Below are 15,521 nucleotides of genomic sequence, written 5' to 3'. Positions count from 1 at the left end.
AGGTAAATGGTATAAAATTATTTAAACATGAACAAATTGAACCCAAGAGTCCTCAAAGAGTTGGATGAGCAATAAAGAATGGAATGCTTCGTGTCATATACATTTTTGGAGAGAATGTTATTGAAATAGTTTGTAGAGCTCTGATGCCCACATCTATTATAGAGTACTGAAAAATGGAAATGGTGGCCAAAAAGATGCATGATCTGGCTAAGGGTTAGAAAAACTGATTAATCATAAGAAATATAAAGGACGAGGTTTGTTCACTTTGTTTACAAGGTTGTAAGGTAATAAGAACTTATGACTTTGTATTGTGTTGGAGAAGTAGCCATAATATAAATACACCGTACACATGCGGTAGCATATACAAGAAGTTTGTGCAACAGAAATTTTTTTTTTCTCATTTTTGTTCAGCAAAATCATGACTCTTTCCAAATACCAAGAAGAATCAGCAGTAGAAATCTGAGGCCAAACAAATTCAATTTGAAATGTAGCACACATGTTTGTGGGTTATGGTGGTTAATCACTGGAATCAAAGGAGTTGGGATTTGTCATTTTTGGTGGCAACCCATCAATACTCCTTCCTGCATGAAGTGCATTAGCCAAAAGTGAAACACCAACCATAATAGAGTTACAAACTATAAAAGAGTTAGTTACAAACTAAAAGCTAGTTACAAACTAAAAGCTAGTTACAAACTAGCTCTTCAACTCTGGAATATGCTTTTATGCATGTAGAGATTGGTAGTTTAACATTGGCATAGAAAAGAATAATCTATCATGAGTCTACTCTTGATAAGAACCTGAATCATCATCATTTATAGTATGCTTATGGAACTGGCATCTAAATTTTCTTGAACACAAATTTCTTGCAATAATGTGTGTCATGTGTGGAGAAAGAGGAAGCAAGAGCAAGTGAGCAAGCAGTCGCTTGTGTTTTTTTTTACCTCTGTGTGACCTGTGTGACCTGTTCACACTTGCACCAGGAATGCAGAGAGCTCAATCAGTTGTTGGTGTCTGTTCAGCCATTGAATGCTCTAGTGTAGATTTCAGACACAACTAACATTACAGTTTCTCCACAGAAGAAAAGATTTAATTGTGGGATGGACTAATATTTCATACAATTTGATAATGACTGCATTTCAAGGTGCATGTGTGTTTAGGTTCCTTTTATTTCTGGGCTGAAATGATAGACATTTACTATTAAAGGTTATAAAATATTCCTTCTAGTTATTTAAGATGAAGACTCATGGGTTGAAGAATGTAAATTTATATGCTTTTGTTCAGTAAGTAAAATTAGGATGGGTAAGTCCTACTAGGGAATTAAGAAAAGACATGAGATTTTAATGTGGAATGTAGGAGAAATAAAAAGCTGTTCCAAAATGAAACTCGGTGTTGCTTTTGGATAGTCCACAGTATTACATATATTAATTATGATATAATCTCATGAACTGGGGTCTTATTTGGCTATATAGTAAAAATAGAGGAGTTATTTTGAAGTTAGTTGAAAGAAAACTTTCATTTATTATCTACATGAGAGTAGAAAAAATGTGGTAGAATTCATTGGTGGACAAATCTGTTGTAATTTCAATTAGAATTAGAAACCTTTGAGGAGCTTATTCCCCATTTGTATTCCCCTATTGTTTGCTTTCTTTGCTAGTATGTTTGTTAATTTGTTACTTGCATTCTGGGACACCCAAAATAGCATCTCATTTTTATTTTAGTAAGGAATGCCCCTAAATGTATATGATAATTTCTTTCCCTAATAATAGCTAAATAAAACTTTGATCTTTCACTCTTCAGTAGATTACTTTCTCACTTTCACTAGTGGGGCAGTGTGTTTTTGATGCTGACTTGCCAATTGATCATTTACTGTGGGGATGATCACATACTTTTATATGAAATAATAGTTTGTCTTCTGTTGGTAAGACAAACTTCTGTTGGTAAGATGTATAGAGTTTCTGAAAGTATGTTTTGTATGAAGTCTCCACGGTACTGTGAAAAATTTAAATGTCAAGCATATGCGCTTGCGATTGCATGGCAGATTTCTGTTTTTACAGTTATGGGACCGTATGTGAGAAGAATCCTGTGTGATGAATTAGGAGCTCCTGCAAATTCTGCCATAAACTGTGTTCCTCTGGAGGATTTTGGTGGACAGCGTCCTGATCCCAATTTAACATATGCAACTGCCTTGCTGGAGGCTATGAGAGGTGGAGAGTATGGATTTGGAGCTGCTTTTGATGCTGATGGAGTAAGTATTTTAATCCATTTGGAGGTTTCACTGAAGTTGTTGTTTTATCTGGGGTCAGATATGGGACATGTAAGTGTAATTTATTTGCTTTTCAGTAAGTCCTCAAAATGGAGTGATGATACCTAAAAGCAAAGATTATAGTATTTGTACTCATAAATCAGACACATATGGGGTAATTTGGCCCTGCAGATGTTTGCAAACTGAACAGGATGTGAGTCCAGAATGAGAATTCTTTATTTTTTTTTTATTTTATTTTTTTTCTGTATTAGTGTAAAACTTCCTCAGGTGAGAAAAGGCAGCATATACAGATAATATTGACTAGTCACAGTTAAGTAGTAACTAAGTAACTAAATGAAGTCAGTTTTGGTTAACATTGCAAACTGAAGATTTTTTAGCTAAATAAAGCACTTAATCCTAATCTTTTTATTTTTATTTTTATTTTTATTTTTATTTTTATTTTTATTTTTATTTTTATTTTTATTTTTATTTTTTTTTATGTCATATAATCAGCCTACCAACAAAGTGTTACAGAAACAGCTTTCTGACCTGACAGGATGTGGGAATGATGAAAAGGCTGTGAAGAACAGAAGCTGTTATTTGTTGTCCTTATACACAAAATCTCCTCCTACTCCCTGTATAGTGCATGACATTGGCAGAAAGATTCTCCTACACAAGCATTCCCTGGCAGGAACAGATCTACTAAAGTATCGTGTAGGAGGCTGATGCTAGGGACTGATTTGGAACTTTTGTTTGTAGGGCTTGAGAGAATTATGGTGTGATAGTGAAATTATAAAGCTTTCAGGACAATGCCAATAAATTATTCTGCCCAAACAGGGGTCGAGGTAACCCAAACCCTGTTCCTTTTTTACTGTATCTACAGTGGATCTAAGAGAAGAAATTATCTTTCCCCAAAACGTAAGATTTAAGACACTCTTTTGTATCTCTTGTCTTCTTCAGGACCGCTACATGATTCTTGGCCAAAATGGTTTCTTTGTTAACGCATCTGATTCGTTGGCAATTATTGCTGCCAATCTGTCTTGCATTCCATACTTCTGTCAGATGGGTGTCCGAGGATTTGGTAGGAGCATGCCCACCAGCACAGCCCTGGACAAGTAAGACAAAACATCTATCTCTATCACCTTGGTCATTTCATTAGTTATCTCTCTGTTTTGTATTATATAGCAATACCAAAATTATTAACTCTTTTGATTAGAGCTTCTAATTTTCACAACCTCGATGTGCTTGATTGTTTTAACTAGTTTCAAGGATGTCTTGATCTTACCTAGATTAATATTACCTTTACTTGAATGAAGAAAGTTTAATACAATGTGAAAAGGAAATAAGTCGGTAAAATCTTTCCGAAAGTATGAACACTGAGTAGTAATTCATTTTCCAAATAACTTCACTGTTTTTCATAATAAATAATGGTTTACAGCCTAATCAAGGCCAGTTGAAAGTATACTTAAGCTATTTCTGGTAAGGCCAATCTGCTCCAAAAAAAACCTGCTGAAGGTGTATCCTATGTTAGCAGCTCGATTTTAAACAAGTCTCATCCAGGCCTAAATTTTCTATAAATCTCCTCCTTAGAGGATTAAGCTAAATGTTATTGCCTTAGATTTTCCGTGTGTAAAGTGTTCACAGTGATAATTGTGTCTCAGTATTAATCTGGCTGCATAGCTTTACTAACAGAATGATCTGTTGCTCCTATTAAATTTGTCTAATCAGGAAACAGTCATTTTAAAATGAAATGTAACTTACATGAAGAGATTGATCACTGTTGTTTGAAAAGCAAGAATATTAGGGTGCTTCCCTATTTGGAAAATTTTGAAAATTTACTAAATTGAAAGGTTCATATAAGGCTTCATATAATGATTGTCTGAATCTTCAAGGAAATATTCCTTACTTGTAGGTAGATGGTCTGTTTTAAGAAAATACCATTAGGATGGGGTTTGCTGTATTTTACCTTATCCATTTAGCAATCTGAAAATATCATTTTTTAAGTGAAAGCTACTATTATATTAAGATACTACATGAAATAAATAGAGGTTCATTTTGGTTCTACAACCCAGAGTATGTACATTCTTGGAAGACTTGAAGACTCTGTGACTTTTAAATATGTTTGTCTTTCTTAAAGCTGGTAAATACGTCAGAAAGTATGAATGTACTGAAGTCCCCTTCAATAACACTGTGACTACTTGACATATGTTCTTGACAATGTTTATTTGACCTTCTGGAGTACAGATTGTCTCCTAGTCATTACTGCCTTTTTTAGTTCGATGGAACTAAGTCTTATTATTAAATAAAACTGAGCAATTGATAATGATGGGAGGATGTAAATATTGTCCTAGTCATTCTTAGAAATATTTATTATATTATAATGATGTTTGCTGCTTGTATCCAGGACACTTTTGTTTTTTCTTTTCTCATTTGTTTTGAGGTTGTCTGTATTTTCCTGAGGATCTAAAAGCTGCATCTTTTCAAAGATGGTTACTTTTGTTTTGTGACTCTTCATTTAGATTCATGACAATCCAAAATACCTGAATTCTGAAGTTTCTTTAATAATGCCATAATGATATCCAGATATTCACATGCTTTGGTGGCCAAAATTCTGTAAGTTGCTTAACTTCCATGTGCCAGTGCTGAACTCAGCCCTTGAAGAGCCCAGCAGCCCAGCTTAGTCATGAAATCACACACAGTAGATAATCTTAAGCAAGTCACTTTTTCTATATATGGGCTGGCTACATGTATTGACATACAATAAGCAATATTATAAATACCTTCCTCAAAGGTCAGCTAGAAGAATTATTGAACCACCATGCCTTCCAGGATTCCTATTGGAGCCCACCTTAGGGAACTGCTTAACATCCAGGAAAAATTGTTGTCTATAAGAGCTATTTTCCCAAAAAATTGTAGAATGCCATTGTCTGAAATCCAGTATATTGTCTAAAGGAGTTTCATGTTGAATTGGATTCTGATTTCATATATCTCTATACATAAGGCACAGTTTTACTGGTGCCAGTGAAATCTTTGTATGGGATACTGGATATAAAATAAAATGCTTAAAGCATTTATGATTCCATTCTCATGGACTAAAAAGCTAACTTACAAGAAAAAATAAATAAATGTATATTTTGTGAGTTGTACTTTTGAAGGACAAGAATATGTTCCCACTGCACTGAGGCAAAAAGAAAAAAGCAAGACCAAGCAGTTCCATGTAGAATTAGCACACTAGTATAGTGTTTAGTATTAGAAACCTGGACGCTCCACAAAGGAAAGGCAAATCTTTTATCTTCAAGATTATGACAGCTGATAACAGACAGCATGTTGTTTAGTATGAGTGACACTACCATCTCTGTTTTCTGCTGTGTATCTCATCTCTGATATAATTAAGTCAATGTGGAAAATATTTTGTGTTCTCAGTAGAACATTCAGAAAAGAAAATATAACACTGCTTCTTTAAATTCTGGAGTAGGTTTCAAGTTGCTACTTACTTGTGCATGCTTTTAATCTATTGTCTTTTTTGTTTCTTGATCCTTTTTATTCCTTTTTGATAAGACTGTCTTCTGTGCTCCAGGGACAATTGTCATAGAAGTCCATTCTATATCTGCCCATACAGCTCATGCTGCAACCATGGACTGGAAAGAAACCACTGAAAATTAAGTGTACTGTGAATATTAATCCTGACAGAAAAGAAGGAAGTAATCATGGCATAGTTGAGGCTGAAAAGGATGCCTGGACATCCTTTAGTTTAATACCCCCGTTCAAATCAGGATCAACTAGAGTGTGTTGCTAAGAGACATGTCCACTGGGCTTTGAGTGCCCCTGAGAATAAGAGACTCTTCAGCCTTTCTGGACAACCTCTTCCTGTGTCTCACCACTCTCACATTAAACGTTTATTTTTTGTACTGAAACAAAATTTCCTGTATTTCCGTTTGTGCCCATTGACTCCTGGCCTGTCACAGGGCACCACTAGAAGAGTCTGTCTCCATCTTCATTCCTCCCTTTCATCAGGTGTTTATGCACATTGGTAAGGTTCCCTCCTGAACCTTCTCTCCTCAAGGTTTAAAAATTCCATTTCTCTCAGCCTCTCCTAGTATGACAAAAGCTCCAATTCCATAGACTTCTTTGTGGCCCTTTGCTAGAACTACTCTAGTACGTCTGTATTTTTCTTGTCCTGGAGAGCCCAGAAGTGGAGACAGGATCACAAATCCTGCTGCACCAGTACTAAGTAGTGAGGAAGACTCACTTGATCTGCTGGCAGTGCTTTTTCTAATGCTGCCTAGCATGTTATTGGTCTTCTTTGACACAAAGGCTTATTGCTGGTATGTGGTCAAGTCATCATCCAATAGGACCCCAGGTCCTTTTCTGCAGAGTTGCTTTTCAGCTCTTTGGCCCCCAGTATGTACTGGAGTGCCTGGGATTATTCCTGCCCTTGTACAGGGTTTGGCATTGCCCTGTGTTGACCCTTATGGGGTTCCTGTTTGCCAGTATCTCAAGCCTGTTAAGGTCCCTTGGAGTGGCTGCATAGCCACCTGGTATATTATCCACTCCTTTGAGTGTTGTATCATCTGCAGACTTGTGGAGGGTACACTCTACCCAGTTGTCCAGGTCATAAATAAAGCCATGATATAGACCCCTGGGGGACACCCCTAGGTCTTCAGATGGAATTTGTGCTGCTGATCACATCTGCTTGAGCTTTTTTTTTTCTGCCAGTTTTCAATCTGCTTCACTGTCAAGTTATCTGCTGTGTGTTTCATCATTTTGTCTACGAAGATATTAAGGGAGAGAGAGTTGAAAGCGTTGCTGAAGTCTATATAGACAAAATCTGCTATTCTTCCCTCATCCAGTGAGCTAGTCACCTAACTGTAGAAGGCTAACTGATTGATTAGGCATGATTTCCTCTTTATAAATTTGTGTTGATTACTTGCAGTCACCTTCTTGTCCTTCATAGGTTTGGAAGTGATTTCCAGACTAGGTACTCCATCTACCTTCCAGGGATTAAGGTGAGGCTGACTGGTCTGTACTTCTCTAGATCATTTTTGTTGTCCCTCTTGAACCTAGGATTGATATTTGCTTGCTTTCTGTCCACCAAAGGCTCCCCCAGTTGCCATGACCTTTTGAATATAACTGAGAGCAGCCTGTCAATGACATTGGCTGGCTCTCTCAGGATCTGAGGTCTCATGTACTTGTGCATGTCTTGTTTAAATGTTCCCTGTTGTGCTTCCCCTCTACTGAAGGAAAGTATTCCTTGCTTAAGAATTTTTCACTCATCCCTCATCTTATATTTGTCCTTAGAAAAAGGCTCTTGTGTTACATAGTTATAGTTACAGTAGAAAGTGTGAATTGTTAAGGTGAGTGAAAGGTCTGACAGATAAAGCTTTAACTGAAGTATTGGTTAAAATGGACTTGCTGAATTAAATCCTAATAAACTTCCAAATAATGATTTTAATGAAAACTGTAAAAGTTTTGAATGTCACAGTTCTTCGTCTGATGTTAGCTGTAATCTGTCTTGTTTGCCTAACTTTCCAAAACTGCTCGGCTTCTGCCTTTCTTCTAGCTATTAACTATTTGCTGTTATGCTAGTACTAAATATTTTGTTTGTTTCTAAAATGGACATCAAAATATGCATCAATTTTTTTATGGTGGGTCTTGACCTTGGCAGCTAATAAATGCTCATACAGCTGCTTTCTCCCTATCCTCAACAGAATGGGCAGAGAAAATAGGATGAAAGAGCTCATGGGTCAAACTAAAGACAGGGAGATCTCTTACCAATTATGGGCAAAACACACTTGACTTGAGGAAATTTATTGCCAATCAAAACAGATTCGGGTAGTGAGAAACAAAAAACCCACAAATATTAAAACAATACCTTCCTCCTACATCCCACTTTTTTTGGAGGCTTAACTTTACTCCTTTGTTCTCAACTCTTTGACCTTTTTCTCTCAAGCAGCACAAGGGGATGGGGAGTAGAGATTGCAGTCAGTTCATGGCAGCTCATTTCTGGCACTCCTTTTTTCTTACACTTCTGCCCTAAAGTAGCATGGGGTCTCCATATGGGCTGTAGTCCTTCAGGAAAAAGTTTGTCCCGTGTGGGCTCTCCACACATGGCAGTCCTTGTCAGGGAATATCCACTGGTTTATGGCACGGGGTTACCCACAGCATGCACTATGGATATTCCTTCACTGTTGTTTTCTCTGTGGTCTGTGGGGGAATCTCCTCCCAGTCCTTCTTCACAGACCTTGGTGTTTGTAGAGTTGTTTTTTGGGCTTTATATTCCCAAGCCCTCATTGCTGGGCAGCATTTTACGCTTTCAAATGTTTGTTTCATCTGAATTGCCACCACCTGCTGGTCTTAGCTGTGCCCTGTGCTTTGTCCTTTTTGGAGCTGTTTGAAACTATCTGGGTCCAGCGTGAGGACCCATGCTCTTGCTGCCAACACCTGCATGGCTACACCCAGTGTAACCACTAAAACAAATCCCTTAAACGCCTAAATATTTCACTCACATCTAGACTGTCATTCATTCAAGTTTGCATGTATTCCATTTGAAATAGTTGAACCTAGAGCAGATCTTATAGACAAAGATTAAGTAGTAAATTTTTTTCCTATTCATACCAGTTTAATAAGTTGCTTAGACGTCTCACCTTGCTAGATTTAATCTTGAAGTTTGATAACTTGAATTAGTCATAATTTGGCTTTGAATGCATGTCTTTGAATGCATGTATTTAAAAATACTTTCAAAAGTCTTTTTTTGTTACTAAATTAGAAGAAACAAATAAAGGAAAAGGAAAATCAGGGCCAACTGTAATCTACAACGTGATAGTATGTACAGCAGCCTATGCTTGAAAAAGTCATAAAGTTACCGATTTCATTTTCTTGAGGAGAATAAGAATATGACTTCATTAACGAAGGAGGAAGAGCACAGTTAATAAACTGAGTACTTAGAAAACACTTCTACTGTGATGTTGAATGCTGATATTCCTGATTTTTTTATATTTTGACATTCTGATACTAAAAAATGAGAAACAATGTTAAAAAATATTACTGAAAAGGAAATGGCAGTATTTTTAATGCTACGTGCAGTAGGTTAGAAGAAATAGCACATAGAAATGAAGCAAAACTCGTTTCCTACTTGCTATGTCTCAGTCTTCCTGAAGAAGTTAGGAAATGCTAACTGCAAGCGTATCTATGTGGGATTTAAAAATGCAGTCACTACTCCATAAAAAAATAAAACACATGGAAATGTTTTCCCAGTTGATGTTACAAGTAAGAAAATGGGAGCTAATGATGGTCAGAAGGATGTGAACATTATTATTATTATTTTTTTTTATGAGACACAGATGGATTCTGCTAGGCATGCTTTTGATGTATTTGATATATTTGATGTATCATGTATTTGATGGTGTAACTATGTCTCTGAAAGAGCACTTAGGTTTTCAGAGCCCCACTAATGACTGAAAGGTATGATTTGATCTGTGTCTACAAAATGAATTAGTTTATTGTTGTGTAACCCAACTGTCTTTTTGGGCCTGCTTCTGGATCTCAGTGCTAACAGTGGTTCTCTCACAGGAGAGAATTGGCTCAATAGAACTACTGTCTTATGAGGTCATGGGACCTCTCTTACCTGGAATCTTATCTGTAAAGCAAAGAAAAAACACGTCTTCTTATGGTGCATCCATATTATGTGGTCATTGTATAGACTAAAATTATATTAGAGCTTTTAATAGCTTCAGCTATTAAAAATGCCATGCATAGTACTTGAAAGAAAATATATATAAAATCTAGTAGTTTGTTCATTTTTATGTATGATGATGTGTTGTTTAATAGTTTTTCAGTGTGCATTTAATGGAAGCAATAATCTAGAGGACTTAAATGTTGCTTAGGAATACACCAATAGCAGATGAAGCAGTGGATTACAAGAGAATTCACTTGAGATGTCTAACATTTACATGTGTTTCCTTGAAGTGACTGCTGGGGTATACTTGTATGTACTGTAGGAAGAGTATAGCATTTGACAGGAAACATCTGCTTTAATATGCTCCAACATCAACAGGATTGTGGCGGTCGGTCGCCAGACTTCAATTCTCTGGCAATACATAACCTTAGGCTGGTATTCTTTTTCTTGTGGGGAATGTGAAGCTGTGTACACTGTTGAAGAAACTATTCTTTTTCATATCCTTGTATTCTGGTTTATCTGATGTCTGCTTAACAGAAAAGGAAATGGAATACTGAGATGTTAGCTAATGGTCCACAAAATGGGAATCACAAGAGTGAGCAAAAGTTGTTTCTGTAGGAATTATGAAGTTGGGTGGGTGTGGAAAATAACAATCAAGTTGGTACAGGAAGAGAGGATTGTTTAGAGAGTTCTTTTATGGCTAACATTATCTAATACCTTGTTTCTATGGCCAGGTCCATATAACAACATTTAGTTGCTCAGATTATATTTATCCTGAACAGAACTAGTCACCTCAGTGTCTGCTGTACATCTGATAGTCCATCTTTTAATGCAGTTCTGACACCTTAGTTTTCTGTATGCTGATTGTCCGTTTACTGGCTGGTTGGCTAGAAGCAGGTTTTGAGGGGGCCTACAGTGGTAGTGACTGTTCTGACTTAAATATCCGCATGCAGCAAGGGGTAGAGATGTGATGGCTCTGAATAAATTATGTTGGGTGCAGGAGGAGGCAATTCCTGTTAGCAAGAAACTCTTAAATTCATAGTGCTGACGATGATTTGAAGGGGGATTGGTTTTGTCCAAAGCTCAGCAAAAAGGTTTGCTGAAATGGCTCTGCCTGTTTTGTTCCTGTAGGACAGAAGCACCCAACATTACAACGTTGTTTCCACTAGCAAATATTGAACATTTTTCTTTGGCATTGAAAACAGTTGTAATAGAAAGAAACCACGAAGGCATAATGAAGTTTGAATGATGACTTAGTGCTTACTGTGTTATGTCAGAGTCAAATTATGCACAAAAATTGATACAGGCTGATGAGATGGCCAAGAAAGAAGGACTGAATGTTCCCCTGAATGTGATTCCCAGCAAGGACAGAGCTACTGGGAGGCAGTGCTCTAAACCCAAGTCTCAGCTGGAGGATACAGCCCTATGCAGACCTACTTTCCCCTTGAAACACTGGACTCTCTCTGTACATTTTTCGTGGGAGAGTATTGTCCACTGTAAAGTGCCTGTGCTGCTTCTTGTCCCCTGCTTCCCATCCTCCAGTTCCCTGACACAGCAGGAAACTGTTAGGGAAACAAATAAAAATTTAAATAGTGTCTTCCTCAGAAATCTGTGCTGCATATGTATTCTTTCCTGCTGTGCTATAATCATTCCATTATATGTAGGATTTAGTATTCCTGAGGACAATTAATGTACGTGTGCAACAGAGTGCATGCATTGTTAGTTCCTGAATCCTGAAAGCAAGTAGGAATACAGGAGATCACAGAGCCTGCTGAAAATAGATGTTATTTCATCTCTGGACAACTCTAAATAGTTACATATATAATCTCATAAACTTGAAAAAGTTAAGAAGCTGACTTTTCCAACCAGAGAGTGTGATTGCTTTTGATAATAGCTCTGTGGGTACGTTCTTTGTTGACTGAATAGTATCTAGTAGCGTAGCCACTAAGTATGTGTCTTTACAGAAAAGTGTACATATGAAGGAATGGATTTAAGTACAGAGCATAATCAGCTGAGACACCATTTGCAGCAGATCACAGACTGAATAGGTGAAAATAGGCACTATGCTGTAAGAATTATTTTGAAGGAGTAAGGGACTCAGGCCTTCAACTAGTGCCTAATGCACAAGTCTTAACTAGGCTGGAGTGAGGAGGGTCTCTCTAAGTTCTGCCACTTCTCCTGAATCTAACTGAGTCAGTTGAAGGATCTCTACTCAAGCAAGCTTAAAAAGGCCCCATCTGTATGATTACAGCTACTCATAAAATTGGACTATAGCATATTCCCTTGACTCTGTTACTACGTGGTTTCAATCTGCAGTTTAACTTCAGGCTTTTCTAACTAAAAGAATTTCTGTAGTGTCTGATCTCTGAAAGAGAATCTATTCCAACATGTTTGCTATTAAAAGCCATTGTGCAATCTGCCTATCAACACTCAGGTAGGTATAACTCAAACAGGTTTAGTGACACTGTTCACATCTTCAGTGTGAAGATCTTGAATACTTCACAGACACAAAGGCATTGATCAAACCTCAGCCCTTCTTGTATGATTTCATAGGGACAAATACGGTCTTGCAATAAGCAAGTGAAGAGAGAAATTGCTTATGTAATCAGGAAATAGGCTCCCAACAAGTTCATTATAAATAAGTTATTGTAGACCAGGAAATTAAAGGCTGTTTTTTTTCAAAAGTGGTCTCCAGCTTGGAGACTATCAGCTTTTCTTTTCCTTGTCTGATCTTTCAAAGGATTCTGAGAACTGGTTGTTTCCATTGATAGCTTTTACATTGTAAGTTTGACCTTGGCCATTTGACTGTTAGTCTTTTTTAATTATATACCATGTTTGAAAAAATTAAGTCTAAATGATGTATGTAAGTTAAGATGAGTCTACCGTGAAGCAGAGACTTAAGGTTTCCTGTGCTTTAATCATAGACCAAGGTTAAAGTTCCCTACGTAAACACCAAAAAAAACCAACACATTTTTGGATGCTAATGCATGTGGCCTTTTATTGCTGTTTATCAGGCAGTAGCAATTAAAGAAACATGCAACTCTTAGTTGCCATGGAGAACAACGTACCAAATTCTACTTGTGCCTTTGTATTTCCCCAAGTTCTTCATTTACAAATGTTGTATGAATTTTGTTGAAGTTTTTGTAACTTTTTTATGAAGTTTCTGTAACATAGTATCTTGTTTCATTGCAACCACATGCTTTACATCTGTATTCTTGATGATTTGTTTTAATGACAAAATTTGTGAAAGAAGCAGGATAGGTACCCTGCATTCCTTTCCCCACATGGATGTCCTTCACTCTTGAGTTCTAAGGGATTCTTCCAAAATAATGACTTCTCCAAGTTATAAATACAGCCTTCTACTTGGTTGATGGAGCATTCACTTGCTGTAACTGTGATTTGTTTAAGTTCTGCCAGTTGTGACACTGCTCTTTTTATCTTCCTTCAGTGGGATAAGTCAGTCTCACTTTCTCTTATCTGGAATAGGCTTGTAGATTTTTTAAAACACCTCTGTCAAGCTGAATCCATGTCACATGTAAGCAGTTTTTAAATTAGACGAAGCAGAAGGACAAGTTTAAGGTCTGTTCTGGAATGCTGCAGAAGAACAACTGCATAAAACCTTCATAAATATAATTTAACATGTTAGAAGTATAATACAGATTTGTTGAGCACTGTGTTATGGGAAATTTGTTCAGGATTTGCAACTTTTTAAACAACACTGCAATAAAAATGTCTGTATATGTCCTTTGTGTGCTTGTGTATCTGGTAAAGAATAGCGTTTTTTCCCTTCTAACTTTCAAATATATTATGCAGCTAAATGTTTTATTTATATAAATATGCCATGATTCAAAAGCTTTGTGGAGGAAAAAACAGCAATTATTGTTACAAGGCACTGCAATCCTTTCATTAGTTCTGCCTTAGTTTCATTTCTACAATGCACTTGTAATCTAACTGTTACCCTCAATGTATTGTGTATTTTTGAACTTTCCGGGACAGAATGAATTGTGTTTTTGTGTTTCTCAGTGGCTGCATTTCATTTCTTGGAAAGAAGCGTACAGAAAGCATGTCTGTGTACTAGGAAATATCTGTAGGAAACCCTGTGTTGTCCTCTATGGCTGAAAGGTCCTGTGGCTTACATCTTTACTTTGCACACAGCTTAGATTTTGAATCTGAAAGAGATTCACTGGCCAATTCTGACCCTGAGGCAACCGACCCTACTAAGAATGGTGGGTTGCAGTTATGCAGTTAGTTGCCTTCTGGCCTGTGCTTGAAGTGGGCAGCTATGGCCCTGAGCCTGGAACGAACAGGTTCATTGGTTGTACAGTGAACAGTTTTCAGGACTGAGTGCAGAAAGTTGTATTGAAAACTCTCGACATTTATCGATGAAAAGATGAGTTGAAAGCTTTACTGTGCTCTGTTTCCAGCTTAAGTTATGACTGTAAATTAGGTCTACTTGTATAGCTTGTCTGCCAAACTTAGAGAGAACAAGATTTTGTGCTTGGTGGGACATAAACATATTCTGTAACTGTGACTGATTTATTAAGAAATAAGTTTATCTGGAGTCTTAACAAACAAACTTTTGTCTGGACTTCCTCTGCCACATCTGAAAACTACCTGAAGCAAAAACACAATTTTTTGCAAATCATTTTGAGCAGGTCTTGCACTTTGCAATGGACAGATGTTGGGAAATAGTCCAGAGTTGCCCTAGTAAAGTCCACAGTAAAGTCCAGTCTTCTTAGTGACACATCTGTCTTATATCTGAAAATGTATGTAAATATGAATAAGCAACAAGAATTTATACAAATGTCTTGATAAAAAAGTCCAAAAGCATTCTAATTAAAACAATCTGAGGCATTGCTCAGCAAGTCACTTGAAGACTTTGTGACTACTAAAAAAGAGTTTAAAATAAAGTCCCCTTTTACTTTCAAGAATTTATGTAGTCTTATTTTTGGCTTTAACCTTGAAAGGCTCCCATGTGGATTAGCATGTCTGAACAAGTTTCATCTGTATCAGGCAGCACAGCTGGTATCAGCCCAAGAGTGACCTCTCCCATCAAAGGATTTTTGTAAATTGGTGACCTTCATGGAGAAGGCTTCCTGCTGATATCAAAGAAAACCTTTCTGGCACAGAATTTCAGAACAGTATGTTTAAAATTCTATTTCTTATAAGTATTTTTTAAAGTGTGATCTTCTGGTAAATTAATAGATTAGATTGTTTACAAATTAAGAAGACAGAAAATTGTTCTTTACATTCTGTTGGTTTGGAAGAAGTTCTCTGTAGAACTGTGATAGAGCCATGGTACTTTACACCCTTCAGAGAAATACAGGATTCCTGTAAGAACAGATCTTACTTTAAGACTTAGTCGCTTGAATTGTCAGATTTATTTTGGAGGAGCAGAAACATTGTCTTCCGCTTCCTTTTGTGGAGTAATGAAAGAGGCCTATGATCTTTCCAGAATCAGAATAAGGAGGTGAAAGTTATGTGTGTGTGAGAGAGAGTGCTCTTAGGAGAACCTAGTATTAATGGAGAATGGAGGTTCCCTTTCTTAATAGTCTTCTAAGTTACCATTGAAGCTCTGTTTTTAGTAAGAGTCTGAGAAATCAC

General features: G+C 36.9%; 1 protein-coding gene across 2 annotated transcripts in view; it reads left to right on the top strand.

Annotated features, from left to right (window-relative positions):
* PGM5 (phosphoglucomutase 5) overlaps positions 1–15,521 on the top strand; it is an 83,575-nt gene that overhangs the window by 14,074 nt on the left and 53,980 nt on the right. For both annotated transcript variants that reach the window (XR_004254361.1, XM_032206408.1), the window contains exons 5-6: positions 2,055–2,245; positions 3,203–3,357. Coding sequence is in view for 1 of the 2 variants with exons in the window: in XM_032206408.1 (XP_032062299.1) it covers positions 2,055–2,245; positions 3,203–3,357 (346 nt within the window). In the remaining variant the exon portion in view is untranslated. The remainder of the gene's footprint in view (positions 1–2,054; positions 2,246–3,202; positions 3,358–15,521) is intronic.

Source organism: Aythya fuligula, chromosome Z (assembly GCF_009819795.1).
Source record: "Aythya fuligula isolate bAytFul2 chromosome Z, bAytFul2.pri, whole genome shotgun sequence".
Classification (NCBI taxonomy): Eukaryota; Metazoa; Chordata; class Aves; order Anseriformes; family Anatidae; genus Aythya; species Aythya fuligula.
Note: the sequence above shows the minus strand (reverse complement) of the source record. Positions and strands in the feature narration are given on the sequence as shown.